Raw genomic sequence first — 23,795 nt, 5'->3', positions numbered from 1 at the left:
TGTACATATATTATATGTGTGGATATCTTATGTTTATATATATATATATATATATATATATATATATATATATATATATATATATATATATATTTATAGATATATATTTATTTTAAGTATATATTATATTATATTATATAATAATATAAATATAATAATATATATTATATTATTATGTATATATATTATATGTATATGCGTAGATATTTTATGCTTTTATATATATATATATATATATATATATATATATATATATATATATTTCTTTTAAATTTTTATAAATTTGTAATGTTATAAATTTGTTTATAAAAGATCTCACTAGTTAAATGATTAATTTGTTTTATACGTATATATTATATATATTATATTATATTATTATGTATATATATTATATGTATATTATATTATATTATATTATATTATATTACATGTATATGTGTAAATATATATATATATATATATATATATATATATATATATAAAAGTATATTTTATTTATATGTATATATACTATATTATATTATATTATATTTTATGTGTAAATATATTATTTATTTATATATATTTTTTAGATTATTTAATAAATTATAAATAGTTTAGTAATTTAAGCGGGGACGGGTATTTGGGCGGGTATATATATATCCCCATCCCCATCCCCATCCCCAGTTGAAAATTTCGGGTATTACCCATACCCATACCCAGTCAAAGCGGGGATTCCCCGTCAAAACGGGGACGGGTTCGGGTGATACCCACGGACACGGGTTTATTTGCCATCTCTAGCTATCACGCCTGTGTGTATGGATTTTTTAAATATGCGTGATATTATATTAGTAGGTGATAATATTATAATGTTATTAAGTTAATATATAAACTAAAATTGTATTTATTAAAAATAAAGTGAAATATATCACAACAGATGAAAGAATAACCATTGATAAATAAAGAAGAAGAGAATAAGCAGAGATAACCAATTTTATAAAAAACTTGTAAAGTAACGGTTAATTTTTAAAAATTTAATAAATTATTATATTTAAAGGGCAAAATTGGTATTTTAAAATGTGGACACAAAAAGGGGAATCCTCTTTATATATACTAGCATAAACACAGGCACTATCGCGCCTGTGTGTATGATTTTTTAAATATGTGTGATATTATATTAGTATGTGATAATATTGTAATGCTATTAAGTTAATATATAAATTAAAATTATATTTATTAAAAATAAAGTAAAATATATCAAAACATGTGAAAGAATAATCATTGATAAATAAAGAAGGAAAGAAGCAGAGATAGTCAATTTTATAAAAAGTTTATAAAAGTAACGGTTAATTTTTAAAAATTTAAAAAAATATTATATTTAAAGGGTAAAATTGATATTTTAAAATGTGTACAAAAAAAGGAATCCCCTTTATAGATATAGATAATAATAATAATAATGATTTAAGACGAAAGAGATTTGGAGAAAAATGATTAAAAGTAAATTATTTATAAAATAATTAATTTTTAAAATAACTAAGGATAAAACGGATATTATGAAATGTGGACACAAAAAGAGAAATCCCTTTATATATACTAGTGTAAACACAGGCGCTATCGCGCCTGTGTGTATTTTTTAAATATGAATGATTATATTAGTAGATGATAATAGTATAATGTTATTAAGTTAATATATAAAATAAATGTATATTTATTAAAAATAAAATGAAATAAATAGAGAGAATAATTGTTGATGAATAAAAAAAAGATAAACAATTTTATAAAAAATAGATAAAAATAATTATTAATTTTAAAAAATTAATAAATAATAATATTGTAAAGGGTATATTTGGTATTATGAAATGTGGACACAAAAGAGGGAATCCTCTTTATATATTGTTATATATATATATATATATATATATATATATATATATATATATATATATATATATATATATAACATAGAGTGAAGCAAGAACCTATGAAAACCTAGGCATCGTGTATATACTCTTTCGACACACGTGTTAATAAAGTGTCTAATTTAAAAGATTTTTTATTTTATTTTTGACATGATTTTAACATAATTCTACCATAAGGTTAATAATCACAAATTCAATAATTTTCTAAAAAACTTAAACTTGTAAATTTATCATATAAGTTTCTATTCTCATTATAAAAATAAGAAAAAAAAGTTTATATGATCACTATTTTTACATTTTTGGATATCAAATAAATAGATTAAATTATTTTTGTATTAGTTAATAATACGTTACTTGAAATTTTGAGACTAATATATATATATATATATATAAATGTATGTGTCTTGTGTTTTTTGGATCTAGCCGGTGTCCATGTTTTTGTCGTGTCCATGTGCCGGCTTCATAGGCAAGAACAATTTTATTTGATTTTTTATATCTTTGTGTTTTGCTTATCGGAAATGATATTTGAACATTTTTTTTTTGAACTTAAATTTGACATGGCTGATGTGGCATGACCTTTTTTTATTCAAACATTAACTTTTTTTTAATGAAAGAAAACTGTTGCACGTGTGGGAGTTAAATTTTTTTTTTCCAAAAACCAAAGGACACAGAGACAGTGAGAGAAAAAGCACAGTGATGAGTGTTAGTGTTAGAGAAGCAAAGAAGCAACAGAGAGAGAGAGATAGAGAGAGAGAGAGAGAAAGCAAAGAAGTAGTGCTTGCCGGAGAACACATCGGCCACTAAAAGTCATCCACGACGAGGCTTCCACCAGTTTTGGGTTTCAATGTTGGCCGCGATTTTTTTCATACATAATAAACTCACAATTAGGTTCATAAGTGGGGAGTGCAAGAAAATTAAGTGGGGAGTTCTGTTGGATATTTTGGTTCACAGACACAGTTTTTTTAAGCAATGGAAATTTCAAATATTTTTCAATTGTGTTACAGACCCAATCACTTTATGATGTTACAAATATTTTTCCATGAAAACATGATTCGTGGTTGGGTTATGTTGACGGTGAACCTATATGGTAATGCAAAAATTATGGATATTATTGGTAAGTGGTGAGTACAATACTACTTCATGGGGAGTTTTCGTGAAAACTTAAATCAAAAAAGGGTCAAAAGTGGGGACTCAAAAATAATTAGGTGGGGAGTTATGTTGAAATTTTTTGTTGACTTCAAACCAATGACAAAGTTATGCGCACCACAAAGTGATCAAAGTCACGTTCGAATGCTAGATAATTCCTTCCATCAATACATAATTCGCCATTGGATTTTGAATACGGTGAACCTATATAGAAATGCGATAATATGGATATTATTGGTTTGTGGGGAGTCAAGAACTCTTTAATGGGGATTTGTCATGAGTATTTTGGTCTTCGACACCTACTTTTAAAGAAATCAATCTTCATCGCTAATTACATTTCCTCACATAACAACCTTAACGTAGTGTGTCTATATTTCCATCACCATCACATTCCATGATGGGTATACAATGTTGGCCACAAAATTCTGATAAAAAAACTTTAAATCAGAAATGGGTCAAAAGTGGGGACTCAAAAACAATTAGGTGGGGAGTTATCTTGAATTTTTCGGTTCACAGACCCAATACTTGAAACCAATTACAAAGTTATGCGCACCGCAAAGTCAACAAATTCACGTTCGAATGCTAGATAATTCCTTCCATCAATACATAATTCACCACTAGATTTTGAATACGGTGAACCTATGTAGAAATGCGATAATATGGATATTATTGGTTCGTGGGGAGTAAAGAACTCTTTAATGGGAAGTTGTCATGAGTATTTTGGACTTAGACACCCAATTTTAAAGAAATCAATCTTCATTGCTAATTACATTTCCTCACACAACAACCTTAACATAGTATGTATGTATTTCCATCACCATCACATTCCATGATGGGTATAAAATGTTGGGCACAAAATTGTGACAAAAAAAATTTAAATCAGAAATGGGTCAAAAGTGGGGACTCAAAAACAATTAGGTGGGGAGTTATCTTGAATTTTTTGGTTCACAGACCCAAGACTTGAAACCAATTACAAAGTTATGCGCACCACAAAGTCACGTTTGAATGCTAGACAATTCCTTCAATCAATACATAATTCGCCACTGGATTATGAATACGGTAAACCTATGTAGAAATGCGATAATATGGATATTATTGGTTCGTGGGGAGTAAAGAACTCTTTAATAGGGAGTTGTCATGAGTATTTTGGACTTAGACACCCAATTTTAAAGAAATCAATCATCATTGTTAGTTACATTTCCTCACACAACCTTAACATAGTATGTCTGTATTTCCATCACCATCACATTCCATGATGGGTATACAATGTTGGGCACGAAATTCTGACAAAAAATTTAAATCAGAAATGGGTCAAAAGTGGGGACTCAAAAACAATTAGGTGGGAAGTTATCTTGAATTTTTTGGTTCATTGTGCAAACACTTCCAAACACTATACAATCGATGCTTCTTTGATTTGCTGTGCAAACACTTCCAAACACACCTTTCACTTGAAACCCAAAACTAGTGGAAGCCTCGCCGTGGATGACTTTTAGTGGCCGATGTGTTCTCCGGCAAGCACTACTTCTTTGCTTCTCTCTCTCTCTCTTTCTCTCTCTCTCTCTTTGCGTTGCTTCTTTGCTTCTCTAACACTAACACTCATCACTGTGCATTTTCTCTCTCTGTCTCTGTGTCCTTTGGTTTTTGGGAAAAAAAAAATTTAACTCCCGCACGTCCAGCAGTTTTCTTTCACTAAAAAAAAGTTTATGTTTGAATAAAAAAGATCATGCTACATCAGCCATGTCAAATTTAAGTTCAAAAAATATATTCAAATATCATTTCCGTTTGCCTATTTATATACAGAACAAAGGCAAAGTAAGGTTGCAAGGTGGTGGTCCTCAATCCATTAAAATGTTCATTAAATAGTGAAAATTACTGTCAACGTGAACAATTAGAGCACCAGATCCGTAAAACTGACAGAAAATTAGATAAAGATAGAAACTGAATGAATAAATAGCGAACAAAAGATTATATTCACACCTTAGCTTCTGCAATGTACAAACTTTTTGTAACAACAGATCAATTCATGTTTTCTTTGCCATTCAACAAAATGAAATAATTGACACGACTATAAATATCTAAAACAACTCTTCTTTTTCTTCTTTTTTTCTAATAACAATGGAACGGTCGTACACAAATTACAAAAACCAGGTCACTACTAAAGCACATGACCAACTTTATGAATACAACAAAAAACTGTGACAATGAGCATAGCTACAAGATCTGTGCAACACAATCATGTTCCTTCTACATACAAAACATAAACAAAAAAGATTAATCTTAGAGGTATAGCAGTTTCTATACTCCATTATTTCACAAGTCACGTCTCTTTCATCTCCAAAAACCAGTAATTCAGAATGCAATTTTTACACTGTAAACTACTGATCTGGAAATGAAACAAGTTGTGACTTTCCTTCGTTAGAGAACAATGTCTTTGATCATTTGCTCCAAAACTCGAACAATCTGACAGAATTCAAGTCTCTTCTGTGGTTTCAACGCCCAACACTGATTAATCAAATCTCTCAAACCATGTGGGCAATGTGTGGGAATAACAGGCCTTGAATTCTTATCAATCACTGCAACAGCAACCTGAACCGGATTCATGTCTGCAAATGGCAGTGTTCCACTCACCAACTCCCACAAAATAAGCCCAAAACTATACACATCAACCTTCCTTCCATAGCATTTTCCTTTGATCATTTCTGGTGCCATCCAACGATACGTTCCCCTCAATGAATCGCACTTTGAAGCAACACAAGCAATGCCAAAATCAGCAATTTTGAGGCGACAGTTCTTGTCTACAAGCACATTCTCAGGTTTAAGGTCTCTGTGAATGATGCCTTGTGCATGCACGTATTCCATTCCACGTGCAATATCCAAAGCAAAACGTATGATCTTCCTCAGAGAGATTGGCTTGGACTCGAGCATGTTCAAATGTGCCCTCAAAGAACCCTTTTGTTGATACTCCGTGAGAATGTAATAAGATTCAGAATCTCTGCATGCTGCTACGAAACTCACCACGTTCTGATGCTGCATACGAGGTAGATGTGTGACTTCTCTCAGAAATTGTGTCTCCAGAAGCGATCTAAGGTTTCCCTCTTCCTCGCATTCTCGTACCTCGAAAATTTTGATTGCAACATGTTGCTGCTTGTATATGCCATGGTAAATTTTACTGTGAGCACCGTGAGAAAACCTGTGTCCGATGAAGAGATCAGAAAAATCAACGTTCCATTCTTCTTCAATTCTGGCCCCAGTGTCTCTTCTATTGGTGTGGTAAAAGCATTTTGTCAATGGCCATGATGATGATTCCTTGCGGTTCTTGCACTTACCCTGCAACATGATCGCTAACTTTCCCATGATAATTTGAGAACAATGGTTCTTGTGATTCTGATCAACCCAATCACACATTCAAATTTGCATATATAGTCACTCTCGTTTATCTTTTCATCTTTTTATCATAAATTGGATAGGGTTAGTTCCTGGTTATTCGGATCTAATCAAATAATGTTTCTAACTTGCATTGGAGTTGATGATGAACAAGTGTTTCGTTTCCATAGGTAGAAAGAAAAAAGGAAATGTTTATTATCTTATGATCAGATTTATTCTCAGCTTTTAAAGGTAAGTTAATTACTAAATCTGCTATAAAATTCTTTTAGTTATCTTATCATGTTGCTAAAATAAATACTATAATTATTTTACAGTAGAATTTTACGCAACCACAATCCAATATCTCAAAAATATTATCAAATTTCAACTTACCGATACTTTTTAGAAAAGCAAGTATAACAAATCGATTATCATTATATATCAATATTTTTTTTTTACTTTTAATATAATATGAATCATAACAAATTGTACTATATCAATATCAATAACTTAACATTCATATGCGCTCATTGTAATATTTTTCATATCTTTTTAATCTTTCATTGACTTGAATTTGAAATATAATTAAAAAGAACCTTTTATAAACTCATATATTTATGAATTTTTTTTTTAATTTTTAAAAATATTATCTATTTTAAACATAAGTGATACTCATCAATTTAATTTTGTAACAAGAATGTCGGTCACTAAAAAAAACCTAAATTTGAAGAGGAGTTTATTATTGGAAGTTATAATAACTTCAAGTAAATCATTAATTATCTATTTTCTTTAGTGATATATTCAATTCTCCCTCATTCAAGCCAATTCTTTTATGCTGTGTTCGTATTAAAGAGAGTAAATTTGCGAGCAAAAAAAAAAGACTTTTTGTGATGTTCCCTTAAGGGTATCTATGCAGATGGCAGAGCCAGGATGCTAGGAATCTATCAGATTTGTAATCGCGGGCACAATGCGAAGATTTGGTGGGATTGGGTTGGGGTATTACATATTTATCCCTCTCATCTCTCTCCGCTACAAACACACTCTCGCTGCAACCATGACTCGCTGCAATCATGAGAAGTGTCGCGGAGAAAACCAGATCCGATCCCATGTCTGAAGGATTCGATCCCATTGTGCTGGATCGGATACCTGGTCTTGGATTCGATAGCTAGATCGAATACGTGCTCTTGGATTTGTTCCATACTGGATCGGATACGATTTCTTTTTATTAATTTTTTTTAGTTTCATTTGTTGTGTTTAAAAAAATTAAGAAATTAATTTACAATACTAATTTAACTAAGGGCTAAATGGTAATTTGATTATTACTTCTACTAAAACATATTTTTTAATCTATCACAATCAATCAAATCTTTCCCAAACTTTCACAAAAATTACTTCTAAATTTATTCACCATAACTTCTAAATTCCTTAAAAAAAACAACACAAATTGTACTATTAAATCAACTCAAACTCATCCACTCATTCTCTCTCAATCAATCACTCTCCCACAAGTGAACAGACTGTTAGAGATTTGTGAATGTTGGGTATTGGGCTCCCTTCCTATGTGGAGAAAAGACCCAAAATTTGAGAAGCCCATGTCTCACTTAAACCTAGTGGAGAGGAGGCTATAAAATAAAGAGAGAGGCAGAACAATAGAGTCAGAATACACTGAAAGCCCTAACACATAGAGGGAGAGGTAGAGGGAAAATTCTGTTCACGTTTTTCACAGAGCTGTCATAGTAAATTCGGCGCTGCGGATTCGTTCACCGTTGGATCGGGCTGAAATTTTTACAACAGGTTCAGAACTCATTGCTCTTCATTCTGACCGGTCGGATCTTTGATACGAGGTCTGAGTTGGGAGATATTAATTTCGCACTGCAGCAGTGATTTGTAGAGGTTTTCCCCTCTTGTTCTTCTCTATTTGAAAGCTTTGTTGCTTTGTTATTTGGTTGGGTGTTGGCACTAATTTGTGCTATTGATTGAGACTCTTTTGTACTCTTGTTGATCATAGTGGAGCTATTTCTTTGGTCTGGACGACTCGTGGTTTTTACCCTTGATTTGAGGGGTTTTCCACGTTAAAAATCTTGGTGCCTTTATTTGTGCTTTTGGTGATTTATTATTGCTGCTCTTTGATTATTGCTCCTCATAGATTCTTGCAAGTTAGGGGAAATTATATCCGCTGCATTCTCTGGTATATTGTTTGTTGTTGTTTTCCCCATCAAAGTGGCATCAGAGCTCTTGGTTGGGCCATATTTACTTGCTTGAATGATGGAGGCAAATGCAAAGATGGTTGCTTTGAATGGTACAAATTATCATTTGTGGAAGGGCAAGATGAAAGATTTATTATTTGTCAAGAAATTGCATCTTCCGGTCTTTGTTACACAGAAGCCAGATTCTATGTCTGAAGAAGAATGGGACTTTGAGCACCAACAGGTATGTGGTTTTATTCGGCAATATGTTGAAGATAATGTTTATAATCATATTGCTAATGAGACACATGCCAGAGCTTTGTGGGAGAAGATTGAGTCTTTGTATGCTTCTAAGTCGGGCAATAATAAATTGTATTTGTTAAATTGCTTGATGAATTTGAGGTACATGGAGAATTCTTCTATTTCTGATCACTTAAATGAGTTTCAAGGGCTCCTAGATCAATTGTCAGGAATGGGCATAAAGTTTGATGACGAAGTTATGGGATTATGGTTGCTTAATACTCTACCAGAGTCTTGGGAGGTATTTCGGGTTTCAATTACGAACTCTGCCTCGAATGGTGTTATTTCTTTTCAGATGGCAAAAAGCGGTGCTCTTAATGAAGAGATGAGAAGGAAGGCACATGGTTCTTCATCTCAGTCTGAGATGCTTGTTACAGAAGTTAGGGGGAGAAGTCAGAAAAAGGAACATAAAGGTGGTAGAGAGAAGAGTAGGAGCAAGTCCAAGTCAAGATACAAGAATTTAGAGTGTCATTTTTGTCATAAAACTGGGCACATTCAGAAATATTGTTTTAAGTGGAAAAAGGAGAACAAAGACAAGAAGGGCAAACAGAGAGAGAATGATCATGATGATGATGATCGTGTCACTACTGCTACAGATGGTGATCTTGTTCTTCTTCGTGACTTTGAGTCCGTTAATCTTGTATCTGATGAGAGCATGTGGATTATTGATAGTGGTGCTACACTGCATGTTACACCTAGGAAGGAGTTCTTCACATCTTACACTTCTGGTGATTTTGGAGTGTTGAAGATGGGTAATGATGGTGAGTCTAAAGTGATTGGTGTTGGTGATGTTTGCCTGCAAACCAACATGGGAGTGCAGTTGTTGCTTAAAGGAGTCAAACATGCTCCAGATGTCCATTTTAATTTAATCTTTGTGCAGTTGCTTGATGATTGTGGTTATGACAATCACTTTGGTTCTAGTAAATGGAAGCTCACTAAAGGTAACTTGGTTATGGCCAGAGGGGAGAAACAATCTAAATTGTACTGGACTAAAGCTTTGGTTGCTAAAGACAGTGTGAATGCTATGTATATGGAGAATTGGAGAAATGCATCTTTGTGGCACCGGAGGCTTGAGAAATGCAGAATTGGAGAAATGTTCTCATTGCATGGCTGGTAAACAAACCAGAGTATCTTTTAAGAAGCATCCACCCTCAAGGAAGTCAGAATTGCTTGAATTGGTGCATTCTGACGTTTGTGGCCCATTAAAGGTAAAGTCATTTAGTGGTGCACTTTACTTTGTTACTTTTATTGATGATTGTTCCAGGAAGCTATGGGTCTATGCTCTTCAGCGGAAAGGTCAAGTACTTGAAAAGTTCAAGGAATTTAATGCTATGGTTGAGAGGCAATCAGGCAAGAAGCTGAAATGCATCCGTAGTGATAATGGTGGTGAGTACCGTGGACCTTTTGATGTTTATTGCAGGCAGCATGGTATTAGACACGAGAAGACTCCTCCTAAAACTCCTCAGTTGAATGGTCTAGCTGAGAGGATGAACAAGACATTGGTTGAAAGGGTTACATGTATGCTTTCGGAAGCAAAGTTGCCTAAGCACTTTTGGGGAGAGGCATTGCTTGCAGCTGTGCATGTTATTAATCTCAGTCCCGCAGTTGCTTTGAATACTGAGGTGCCAGACAAAATTTGGTTTGGTACGAATGTTAGATATGATCATTTGCGTGTCTTTGGTTGCAGGGCATTTGTTCATGTTCCTAAGGATGAAAGATCAAAGCTAGATAAAAAGACAAGGCAATGTATCTTTATTGGCTATGGTGAGGATGAATTTGGCTACAGGTTTTATGATCCTGTTGAGAAGAAGCTTGTTAGAAGTCGTGATGTACAATTCATGGAAGACCAGACCATTGAAGAAATTGATAAGGTGGAGAAGACCACACCCGAAAAAGATAGTAATCTCACTGATGGTAATCCGATGAGGTTGCCCGCTCACAATTTGGAGAATGTTGAAACAGAAGCTCAAGACAATGAGCAACATGGTGATGTTGATGATCAACAGTTTGGAAGTGGAGTAGAGGTTCCAATTGATGATGCTCAAGAGGAACATGATGATGATGACGATCTTGGTGATATACCTGAATCACCTCAAGTCCAACTCAGGAGGTCTAATAGACAGAAAAAGGGTGTTGATTTCAATGAGATTTTCTCACCTGTGGTGAAAATGTCATCCATCAGAACTGTGCTAAGTTTAGCTGCTACTCTTGATTTGGAGGTTGAGCAGATGGATGTGAAGACAGCTTTTCTTCATGGTAATTTGGAGGAAGAGATATACATGAAGCAACCTGATGGTTTTCTTGTTAAAGGCAAGGAAGATTACGTGTGTAGACTAAGGAAGAGTCTATACGGTAATGATGGCGGTTATCTCCACATAGTTATGAGGGGGAGATTTGTTGGGTATTGGGCTCCCTTCCTATGTGGAGAAAAGGCCCAAAATTTGAGAAGCCCATGTCTCACTTAAACCTAGTGGAGAGGAGGCTATAAAATAAAGAGAGAGGCAAAACAATAGAGTCAGAATACACTGAAAGCCCTAACACATAGAGGGAGAGGTAGAGGGAAAATTCTGTTCACGTTTTTCACAGAGCTGTCACAGTAAATTCGGCGCTGCGGATTCGTCCATCTAAGTTAAACACACATAAACGAATTAAATAAATCCGCAGTGAGAACATTTCTCCAATTCTGCATTTCTCAAGCCTCCGGTGCCACAAAGATGCATTTCTCCAATTCTCCATATACATAGCATTCACACTGTCTTTAGCAACCAAAGCTTTAGTCCAGTACAATTTAGATTGTTTCTCCCCTCTGGCCATAACCAAGTTACCTTTAGTGAGTTTCCATTTACTAGAACCAAAGTGATTGTCATAACCACAATCATCAAGCAACTGCACAGAGATTAAATTAAAATGGACATCTGGAGCATGTTTGACTCCTTTAAGCAACAACTGCACTCCCATGTTGGTTTGCAGGCAAACATCACCAACACCAATCACTTTAGACTCACCATCATTACCCATCTTCAACACTCCAAAATCACCAGAAGTGTAAGATGTGAAGAACTCCTTCCTAGGTGTAACATGCAGTGTAGCACCACTATCAATAATCCACATGCTCTCATCAGATACAAGATTAACGGACTCAAAGTCACGAAGAAGAACAAGATCACCATCTGTAGCAGTAGTGACACGATCATCATCATCATGATCATTCTCTCTCTGTTTGCCCTTCTTGTCTTTGTTCTCCTTTTTCCACTTAAAACAATATTTCTGAATGTGCCCAGTTTTATGACAAAAATGACACTCTAAATTTTTGTATCTTGACTTGGACTTGCTCCTACTCTTCTCTCTACCACCTTTATGTTCCTTTTTCTGACTTCTCCCCCTAATTTCTGTAACAAGCATCTCAGACTGAGATGAAGAACCATGTGCCTTCCTTCTCATCTCTTCATTAAGAGCACCGCTTTTTGCCATCTGAAAAGAAACAACACCATTCGAGGCAGAGTTCGTAATTGAAACTCGAAATACCTCCCAAGACTCTGGTAGAGTATTAAGCAACCATAATCCCATAACTTCGTCATCAAACTTTATGCCCATTCCTGACAATTGATCTAGGAGCCCTTGAAACTCATTTAAGTGATCAGAAATAGAAGAATTCTCCATGTACCTCAAATTCATCAAGCAATTTAACAAATACAATTTATTATTGCCCGACTTAGAAGCATACAAAGACTCAATCTTCTCCCACAAAGCTCTGGCATGTGTCTCATTAGCAATATGATTATAAACATTATCTTCAACATATTGCCGAATAAAACCACATACCTGTTGGTGCTCAAAGTCCCATTCTTCTTCAGACATAGAATCTGGCTTCTGTGTAGCAAAGACCGGAAGATGCAATTTCTTGACAAATAATAAATCTTTCATCTTGCCCTTCCACAAATGATAATTTGTACCATTCAAAGCAACCATCTTTGCATTTGCCTCCATCATTCAAGCAAGTAAATATGGCCCATATCTAAACATTGTCCATCATTTTTTTATATTCTAGAACTTATCAAATGATTCAATCATAACTACATTTTTCAGCTATTTTTTTTTTCAATATAAATAACCATATTATCTACAAAATATTCATTTTGCCTTTTACTAATGTGCACATATCGATTCAAAAGTCATCACAAGCATTTCATTTCATTGTTATGCGATGAGTAACAATATTGTCTTGTTTTGATCTTTACTTTTCTTTTATCAATTTTAAAAAATGAATTTATTCTTTTGTTTTTCATCAATATACCTATTTAAAAAACAAATTTAATATTAAAAATAATTTATCATAATCTAATCAAACATTAAGAGACATAACTACTATACAAAATTATGATAATCGAGTCCACTTAAAAATTTTCTATAAAAAATCACATAATACATTACGTTGTGGATTCATTGCGTTATTATGTGTTGGCATTATAAAATTTTACGCTTTATTATAAAGGATCACTTGCAATTTATGTGAATGGTTGATAAATAATATTATGAAACGGAATTTGTGTTATTGTGAATGGAATGCATGCATATGTGTTGTGATGGTAGGAATGAGAAGTGTGTATCTCAACAAAAGGTGAGGGGGCTTTGGGAGCTAACCCTGAGGAGAACATGTGAGGGGGCTCTAGAAACTGACCTTGAGGACTCCGAATATGATCTCTGGGAGAGAAATGAACGATGGTGAACTCGACATGGCTATACCGAATGTGAACTTTTTTTAGGAAGCTCTTAATGAGTGTGATGGAAAGTTACACCCGTGTACTTCATCGTAAGACTCGAAAAAGAGAAGGGGAAGTAGACTCTGTTTGAAGACTCCTTGGGAGTAGGAAGGAAGGATTGGTTTAGCTCTAGAGGTGAGTTGGTTTGGATGGTAAGCTACGTGCGAGGGTTATGTTTATATTGATGATTGAACCTTTTTGGCTGAGATTACATGTGGATCTTTTATCGTCAGATGAGACAATAATTTTTGTTATTGTTTATGTGATATTGGATGAATTAATGAAAAGGTTTAGGTGAGGTGTGTTGAGGTATTTTGTTACTATATATATATTTAAAATGTGTTAGTTATGATTTTTTTAAGTTAGATCACCCTTGTTTTTTTGTGGTTATGGTTACCACCTCTGATGATCGTATGAATTGTGTTATATGGGAGGATACTAACATTGCAAATGATGTTAATTTCAATGTACTACAAATCACATTGAGAAGAATCATTTTCTTATTTTTTATTTATTGGGAACAAATTTTGTAGAAATAATGTATATGTTAGATGATTCTTGACAAAAGTACAACTGTATCTTATGAAATAAAAAATGTACAAAAAGATTAACTCACCGAATCTTATGAAATATATGTTAATCAAACTGTATGTCCTTTTTAATTAAAGGAAGGCAACCCCAATTTCATTCATGTGTTGATGAGGTGCTGAAGTTTAGTTTTGACATTTTGTCCTTTCACGTAGTATTAATTGAGAAAACCAAAAAGAAAAAGAATAAAAAGGTGGAGGAGAAAGATTGGCATTATGAAATGAAAGAAGTCGGGTACCCAAAAATTAAACAAAAGGGTAAAATTTAATAGCACAACCCTTAAATTTAGGGTAAGTTTAATGAATGATAGATAGCATACTGGAAAAGTAAAAATTTGAATGAGGGAGTCTGTCAGACAACCCTGCGACCATCCCAGGTCGTGAACGACTGAGAACGATCCTCTACAGTTGAAGGTGAGTCCAGTCCGGAGTGACAAAGACCATCTACACCGTTAATCACGCTCTGATCACAGGGTCATGGTTCATCCACCAGACTTCAGTTCCTGTCTCCTTAGAACTTAAGGATACAGAGGTACGAGCCTATAGAACAGATCCTGTTCAAGTAAGGTCGTGACCAAGTCTGTGAGGGTTGGCTTTATAAACATACCTTCTTTCCATAAATCTGTCGATGTGGGACTATGTTAGCTGTTGTCATTGTGAACACTTTCTGTCTAGCTAGTTTGTTATTGCTTGCAATCTGAAAATAATGTTTGTGGTGGCAAATGGGGATGCCCTTTTGATGAGTTTATTTATTTTGATTATGAAAAGTTCAAAGGAAAGATGTTGCAAGGTTTGGCCAAGAAAGATTTTGCATCAAGTGCCAAACATGGTGTTGTCTCTGGAACTCATCGTGGTTGTTGGGACCATGTGTGAAACAGTGTCTCTGAATGAATACTAGAATCATCCTGTAAAAGCATTTAAAACCACCAGTTTATGAATAACAAGACACCAAATCTCAACATTTACCCCGTTAAACAAATACTTTAAAAGCTAGATTGTGAGAGAACTTCTGATTATTATGCATTACCAACAATACGGAACTCGAAAGAAACTAAGCTGAAGGGAGAAAAAGAAAAAAAAATTTGGACCATTTCTCGATTTGTGCGTGTCATCCTTGCGCAGGGGCCATGCTAATCTTCTCTGTATCGTTCCAATTTTATCGGATGTCCCCGAAGGGACGAGCAGGGTTGCAGATCGCTTCTTTATAAACACTAAACATTTAGTGAAACTATACGGTGTGGGACTCTAACGGAAAGTAAGTGAAAGGAAACTAGAGTGGATCTGTTACGGGGAGTAGGTGGAAGGAAAGTAGAGTATGCAGTGTCACATGATCTACCGGAAATACAGAAGAAGAAAAAGAAGAAGGTGTAAAAGATTTAGTTTCCCTCTTAGCCTTATCATTATTACTCTGCTCTCAGACTGCACCCTACTTTTCATTTTACACTTTTCTATTTTACTTCTGCTATCCTTTTTTATTTTTTTTCTCTCTGCATCTCTGCTTTTGCTTTTATGTACTTTATCACCATTTATCATCTTTCGTTTTTATATTATGGCAGTTATAAAGGACTGTTTCGTGATTGATTTAATCAATCATTCAAAGCATTAAAAATTGATGCAACTTTCCTTCTCCCATTCCATACACTTTATAAATTATAATTATTCATTTAATTTCACTTCTATTTAGTAATTAATTTCGACCTCATCCGTTTTTTACTTTCGTATTATGATTACTTTCACTCATGGATATGGTTAGCTCCTCATCTAAGAAAATTTTCCCATGGAAAGATGAAAATCATGGTTTTGCACTGATCATCATAAATTTTAAGAACATTTTTTCTTTTATGTTTCAAACTCAAATTTTATTTGTACTTAAATAAAACTTAATTTCGTTTTGATCTACGTTATAAACTTGAATTTTATTTGAAGGGCTGTTTTTAAAATCTCGTACACTTTGAAACATAATCATAATGTTACATTCAGGTTTTGTATATAGTGGATGACGTGGGAACTCAGCTTACTGCACGTTTTTTTTTAGTCTCTTTGTGTAAAATCTTTTTGTATGTTTGTTGTAATCTTAACTTGTTTGATATGTTCTGTTTGACTATGAAACAACAAATATTTTTGTCTCTCGTGTTTGTGGAGAAAGAAAAAGGAATTTTTTGCTCTTATATTTATCTATATAGTGTAATTTTCGCAGATGTTTTTTTTTTTTTATAACGCCCAAAGATATAATATAATCTGTAACAAATATTGGGTGTATGATTAGTCGGTTTCACATCTTATAGTATATCTAAATGTACTTAAAATATGCTCCTTTTCTTTAAGATTATTTTATCTAAATTTTTTTAGACTTCTTAATCTTGTTAAATTTGGTTAGTCGTGCTCATAAATTTGCTTATCATATGAATTTATTCTGTTAAACTTTTTAATTATTCATTCTATTCTATTAATATAAGTAATTAGAAATGTCAACGGGGCGGTTAGGATATCACATAGTAGCTCTCTCGTACTCTATTCGTTATATAAATATTCGTCTTGTACTCATTTTTTTATGGACTTTACCCACATATATCCGCGAATATGATTTTTTTTAACATCTTTGACTATATTCAATTAAATTAACTAAAATCCTAAAATTAAAATCACAACACTATATTATATAATAATAAAGTCTTTATTCTAATTTAATTTTGTTAAATTTTCCAGTTACTCATTCTATTAATATAAAATTTTGTCCGATTAATAAAAATAATTAACTACGAATTTTTATTTATTTATTTTATTTTATTTTATTTATTTTTTATTTTTTAAAAAAGAAAAGAAAAAAAATATTACAAAAATCAACATTAATTTGAATGTACATATATACTCCTTTTCTTTTATTTATTTATTTGTTTTTATTTTAATTTTGTCTTGCTTTTTATTTATCTATTTTATTTATTTTATCTTGTTTTATTTTATTTTATGTTATTTTATTTTATTTTTTACTTCACTTTATCTTATTTTATTTTATTTTTTTAATTTCAATTTCCATTTTATTTTTATTTCCACACCATTTTGTTTTTTCTGCTCTTAAAAAGGAAAAAAATAAATAAAAAATATATAAAATATAAAAGAAAATAATAATAATAATAATAATAATAATGATGAGAGTCATTTGACTTGACTCTGCCATGCAAAATATGGCCAGAGTTGTTGGGGGGTTTTTGGACAGAAGAGGAAGAAAGGTTGGGGATTGGTGTGTCATGGTGGCAGCAACCAGGGGAGACAGTCTGAGCATAGCAGTGCAGCCATGGCTAAAGGGCAATCTGCCACACATAAGCAAAAAAAAAAAAGGGAACTGGGGGGAGGTCTTCGGGAGCTTACACAGAGAAGAAAGAAAATTGGAAAGGGCAGAGATAGCAAGAGCAGCGAAAAGCAAGAAGAAAGGAGAACAGAAGCGAAAAAGAGAGGGGAGAATCGTTTGAGTCACAAAGAGACTGATAGGGAGGACTGTAAGAGGTAAACACTTCGTTTGCATACTTGAATGTGAATCTGGTTCGTTTGCATACTTGAATGTGAATCTGGCGCAGTTGCATCGTGCTTGAGAATGAACATAATGTAATCATATATACTGGGCTTTGGCTTGTCATTTTTATTTTATTTGGCTCATTGAATCTGTTGTGTGCATTACTACATTACTGTTGAATCCGTATGCATATCTTCCATCATCACTCTCGTCATTCTCGCACCCTCATCGTACCTCCCCCTTTAAAAAGTTTCATCGCCATCATTCATCCTCGCCCACCTGCAAGAAGCTACCAAACCAGAACCCAAACACGGAACACCACAAGCAAACAGTAGAAGACATCCTCACTGTAGTATCATCTTTGCTTACTCGTTCACCATAACCTTCATCCTACACCTGCACAAAAGCCAGAGAGAACAGAACCCACATGCTTAGAACACATTGACATACTCTCGATCATCTTCTTCACGCTGCAACCCCAACTTCTCACCACAAATCAACCAATCTCGCACAGTATACCAAACACTCGCGTCTCAAATTCACCGAAATAACCCAACACAAATCAAAAAAAAAATAAGAGGATAGAAACCCTCGCCGGCGGCGGCCGCCGGCGATTCGAAGCTCGTCGACGGTGGAACGTGATCGCGTGACGCTCTCGAACCGGGTCGCGGTGTGGTCGGCACGGTGGTGGCGAGTTGAGGGAGTCACAACGCCTTTCTCTCTCGCGGAAGAAGAGAGGCAAGGATTGGGATGAGTGGGCGCTGGTGTGACGTCGACGACGGCCGGAGTCGTTGATCGCAATCTCCGGCGGGCAAAGCCGCGCAGCCGTGAGGAGGATTGGCTTCGTCTCGTGGTCGCGCGAGGGAAGAAGTGGCCTGTCTCGTGCAAGAAGAAGAATGAAAGGCTTGGGGCGCAGCGGTGACGGTTTGGGGGGCGAAGGCCGGAGTTCGAGCTCCCATGGCGCTCGCGTGTCCCGATCGCGGTGGTCGGTGGCGTGGACGCCGTCGACGGCTGTGGGCGTTGTGTAACGCGCTGGGGAAGACGTTGTGGGCGTTGTGGACGCCGGTGCAGGGGTGCGTGAATCGAATAACGGCGTCGTCGCCGGCGGGGCTTGCGACGGTGGTTGGCGTCGTCACCGGTGAGTCAGGCGGTGCAGGGCGCGGTCCCAGAAGTCGGAGTTGTGGTGGTGTCGAGGGGAAGGGGCTGCCGCACAGTGGAGAGGAGAAGCTTTTTCTTAATTAGGGTTAGTTAGGATGGAGATTGGGGCTGAACACTCTCTGCGCACCCCACTTCTTTCAGCTGCACCCCTCCTGGTTTTGGATCTATTAGGATTTACCACATACACCCCTCTTTTACATCAACCACACCCTCCTCCTTTCTTTTCGAGCACCCCCATTTTTAATTCCTGCACCTCCATTTTGTGTTTCTTTAGCACACCCCTTTATTTATTACCCGCACCCCTATCTCTTATTTTTGTTGAGTTTGTTTATTTCCTCGCGCACCTCCACAATTACTAATCCTGCACCCCTTCACACACTTTGTACTCCTATTTTGGATTTGTTTTATATTTTACTAGCTACACCACCACCTTTAATAAACACACCCCATTTACTTCATATACCTCCCACTAATCACTCACACACCCTCATGTTTTGTTTCCCACTCTCACCCTTCTTAATTAAATTATTTCTTTTTGTTTATTTATTTATTTTTTATTTCCTAGGAAAACAAATATATTTGAAAATTATTAAAAATTACAAAAAAATAGAAAAAATCTAAAAAACCAAAAATGGTTTTCTTTTTAAATAATTTCGTCCTTTTATTTATTTATTATTTTATTTTTATTATTTTTGAGAAAAAAAAACAAAATATATTTGAAAAGTATTAAAAATCACAAAAAAAAGAAAAATAGAAAATCTAAAAAAAAATGAAAAATTTTCTCTTTCACTTTATTGTGCCTGTCCGGTCGCTCGCACTGTGTGACACTTATTGTCTAAAAATACCAAAAATAGTTTCTTTTCTCTTTTAGTGTCTGTCCGACCGTTCGCGTCGTGTGACACATATTTTCAAGTAATTCAAAAATACCAAAAATACAAAATTTTCAAAAATACAAAAAAATCTCAACATTTTCAAACAAACAAGCTTTTCCAAAGAACTACGTAACCCTGATTTCTCATCCTGAATGAGAATACGTAGGACCAAGGTCAATCCTTGTCGGGCCCAAAAACTTAAAAAATATTTTTGTTTCTTTTTAGCATTTTTGTCTTATCATTTTTGGGGAAATTAATATTTTGAAAACCACATCAACTTTGCATTTTTAATTAAAGGTATCGCCCTCGGGCGGGCGCGGTAGGGTGCTAACACCTTCCCTACGCGTAACCGACTCCCGGATCCAAAATCTAGTTTTTCGCAGACTTGTTTTATTTTTATGGTTTTCCATAGTTTTCCAGAATAATTATGGTGGCAACTCCAAATCTCTTTTAAACCCGTTTTCTTTTTCGATTCGCCGTCCCGTCGCGATTCCGGTTGCGACAATGTTCATTTGATTCAATTTAGTTTGTGCTCTATTTGTTTGAATTTTGTTCATATATATATATATATATATATATATATTAAATAGAGAAATATTGTATCTCTTTTAAGACAAAATTTATTATTTATATAAATGTTATAATGATATTTGTTACTAAAAATGACTTATAAAATTAATTATTGAAATTTATATTAAAGTTAATGGTAAAAGTCATGAATAACAAATTTATGTTTTGTTACATTGATATTTGTTATACTCATGAATAACAAAATTTTGGTAAATTTGTTATTCATAACTTTTACTATTAACTTTAATATAAATTTCAATACTTAATTTTATAAGTCATTTTTAATAACAAATATAAATATAACATTTATATAAATAATAAATTTGGTATTAAGGGAGACACAATATTTCTCTATTTTGTAAAAAAGATATTCGGACAAAATTGAAACAAATAGAGCAGATATTAAATTGAAACAAATAAACCTATATGGGTACTAAATTGAAACAAATAGACATATATGTGGACTATGTTGAAATCAAGACAATGACACTTGGCAAGTACGTTGCCACATGGCGATACCTTGACACGTGTCACTAAAATTTTAAAAAAAATTAAAAATTAAAAAAATATATAAAAAAAATTTAAGAAAACCATAGGTTGACACGTGGCAAGGTACTTAACGGCGTTTGCAAAAACTTAACGGAGGGTACTACATGATGCATATTACAAATTTGGATACTAAATTGAGACAAATTTAAAAGTGGGTACCAGTTTGAAAATTTGGAACCAAACTGGATATGTTCCGAGTAATTAAGCCTTATGAAAAATAATGATTGTCAAACCAGTCCGGGACTTGACATGATAATTACAATTATGAAAAATAATGATTATCAAACGAGTCCAAGACTCGACATGATAATTAATATGATGAAAATTATTTTAAAAGATTTTAATTATCAAGCAAGTCTGAGAACTAACATGATAATTAATGAGAATTTTGAAATTTTAATTATCAAGCAAATTCGAGGCTCAACATTATAATTAATGTTATGTGATATATATATAATATATATATATATAGATTATATATATATATATATATTATATTATATATATAAATATATATATTATATATACAAATATATATATATATATATATTATATATATTATATATTATATATATATATATATTATATATATATATATATTATATATATATACATAAAAGTAAATAATTGATAATTTTTGTAAAATATTATATATCTCTTTTAGAAAAAAATATCACCAAACAAAAATAAAATTTTCTTAATTAATGCCTAGACATATTTATTATTCAATAGTGTCAACACCCAATTTCGTCCGGGCAAATAATGATGTTTTTAAAAAATATATATAAAAAATATAAAAAAAATATATATAAAATAAAATAACAATAATAAAATAAAATAATATATATATATATATATATATATATATATTCAAAAATAAGTGTTATATAAAAAAAGATAAAAAAATAATAAATTGTTAAAAAAAAATATAATAATAAATAAAAGTTAAATAATAAAAGATTTTTAATTTATGTTTTTAAACGTTAAGTAAGATAATCTTTTTGTTTTTATATATATAATTAAAAAATATATTTTCGTTTTTTATTAATTAATAAATTGAGAAATTAATAAATTCAAAAATAAAAGTTAAAAAATAAAAATTGTGGATTGGAGGGAACAGTTTTTTTTCTTCCATCCCAACTTCTTCCAACTGCTGCCCACTCCATCTGCGAATGAAGTTAACACAAGAATTAGAGGGTTAGATCACACACACAGACGTGAATTTCATCATAAAAATATTCTCTGCATTTTTTTGGCACCAAGGCTATGCAACTTTTTTATTGAAATCATTGAATTCAGAATTGCAACAAGGGAGAACCAATTGGTAAACCAACAATTTTTGGAATCAAAAGCAGAATTGTAAAAGAGGTACGCATTTTCTATCTTCAAACCTTTTTTTAATGTTATATGATGATCTGAGTTCGGAGCATGGCGGTTGATTATATACCAGTAAAAGAAGTCCCAATTGAGATGAATATCACATCACAAAAACTCTTCTCTGTTTTCTGTTTTCTTACAATGGCAAAGCAATTAACAATGAAATAAAAAGGATTTAGATTGCCGCTATAAAATAGGATTGTGGTAGTGAGCATTAGAAAAAACGTTGGAGGTAGTTTGAGTTGGTGTTGGAATAACTTGGGGTTCAGTTCCGGAGATGAAGTTCTTGTGCGAGAAAAAGACCACCGTTGTTGGCCGTTCACCGCCGTTGTTGGCCGTTCGCCGTCGTTGTTGGCCGTTCGCCGCCGGTGGTGGTCCGCTTGTGGGTCTCGAACAGGACGGTCATGGTGTTTGGGTGGTGGCCGCGAGAGGTAGGAGACAAAGTGAGAGTGGCGTTTTTATGTATGGCTTTAGGGTTTGTTTAAGTTTTTACTTCAGGCACCACCATAGTTCATTCACGCACCCCCTCTTCTTTTATTAAAGTTAGCAGATTTAAGTTTTTACTTCAGGCACCACCATAGTTCATTCACGCACCCCCTCTTCTTTTATTAAAGTTAGCAGATTTAAGTTTTTACTTCAGGCACCACCATAGTTCATTCACGCACCCCATCTTCTTTTATTAAAGTTAGCAGATTTAAGTTTTTACTTCATGCACCACTATAATTCATTCACGCACCACCTCTGTTTTAATTAAGGTTAGCATATTTAAGTTGTTTCTTTACGCACCTCCAGAATTCAGTTTATGCATCCTTGCTTTTAATATTGGATTTTGTTTATTTATTTGCTTCATGCACTTCCCAATGTAATAACCCCACACCCCTTTCATTAAGTTTTAGTTTACTATTCGTACATGCGTTTTCACTAAGCACACACCCATTTCCTTTATTTTTCTTCTTAGGTATAATGTGTTTACTTTACTTTATGCACCCCGCGCTTTACTTTATGCACCCCGCGCTTTACTTTATACACCCCGCGTTTTTTTATGTATCACGTTTCCGCGTTTTTTTTTAAGTAAATTTCATATTTCAATCACGTCATTTTCAAAAAATAATAAAAATATTTTCAAATTTAAATAAGAATTTAAATAATTTTCAAAAATAAGAATAAAATAAATTTAAAATTATTTTCTTTATTCTTTGTTTTAGTGTCTAATCGGCCGCTCGCGTCGCGTGACACTTTCTTTTAAAATATAAAAATATAAAAATTATTTTAGTGTCTAATCGGCCGCTCGCGTCGTACGACACTTTCTTTAAAAATGCAAAAATATTAAAAATGTTTTTAGTGTCTAATTGATCGTTCGCGTCACATGACACTTCTATTTAAAATATAAAAATATAAAAATTATTTTAGTGTCTAATCGGCCGCTCGCGTCGTACGACACTTTCTTTAAAAATGCAAAAATATTAAAAATGTTTTTAGTGTCTAATTGATCGTTCGCGTCACATGACACTTCTATTTAAA

At 33.4% G+C, this 23,795-nt stretch overlaps 1 protein-coding gene, 1 long non-coding RNA gene and 2 other non-coding genes across 4 annotated transcripts; all 4 read right to left on the bottom strand.

Annotated features, from left to right (window-relative positions):
* Nucleotides 1-5,087: 5,087 nt before the first annotated feature.
* LOC114175133 (serine/threonine-protein kinase HT1-like) lies at nt 5,088-6,412 on the bottom strand. The gene has a single exon (XM_028059926.1). It carries the CDS (start codon nt 6,396-6,398, stop codon nt 5,460-5,462), a length of 939 nt encoding a protein of 312 aa, XP_027915727.1. The 5' UTR covers nt 6,399-6,412; the 3' UTR covers nt 5,088-5,459.
* An 8,159-nt stretch (nt 6,413-14,571) lies between these two features.
* LOC114162814 lies at nt 14,572-15,657 on the bottom strand. The gene is made up of 2 exons (XR_003599303.1): nt 15,329-15,657; nt 14,572-15,145 (listed from the first exon to the last, which is right to left on the bottom strand). It is a non-coding gene; the product is annotated as an uncharacterized LOC114162814 (long non-coding RNA).
* On the bottom strand, nt 14,587-14,812 carry LOC114165435. Its single transcript, XR_003599708.1, has one exon. It is a non-coding gene; the product is annotated as a small nucleolar RNA U3 (small nucleolar RNA).
* On the bottom strand, nt 15,317-15,419 carry LOC114165492. The gene has a single exon (XR_003599719.1). It is a non-coding gene; the product is annotated as a U6 spliceosomal RNA (small nuclear RNA).
* Nucleotides 15,658-23,795: the final 8,138 nt, after the last annotated feature.

Source organism: Vigna unguiculata, chromosome 1 (genome assembly GCF_004118075.2).
Source record: "Vigna unguiculata cultivar IT97K-499-35 chromosome 1, ASM411807v1, whole genome shotgun sequence".
Taxonomy (NCBI): domain Eukaryota; kingdom Viridiplantae; phylum Streptophyta; class Magnoliopsida; order Fabales; family Fabaceae; genus Vigna; species Vigna unguiculata.
Note: the sequence above shows the minus strand (reverse complement) of the source record. Positions and strands in the feature narration are given on the sequence as shown.

What these genes read in the sequence shown, in the direction of transcription:
- LOC114175133 (XM_028059926.1), bottom strand. Translation starts at nt 6,398, where the DNA reads ATGGGAAAGTTAGCGATCATGTTGCAGGGTAAGTGCAAGAACCGCAAG.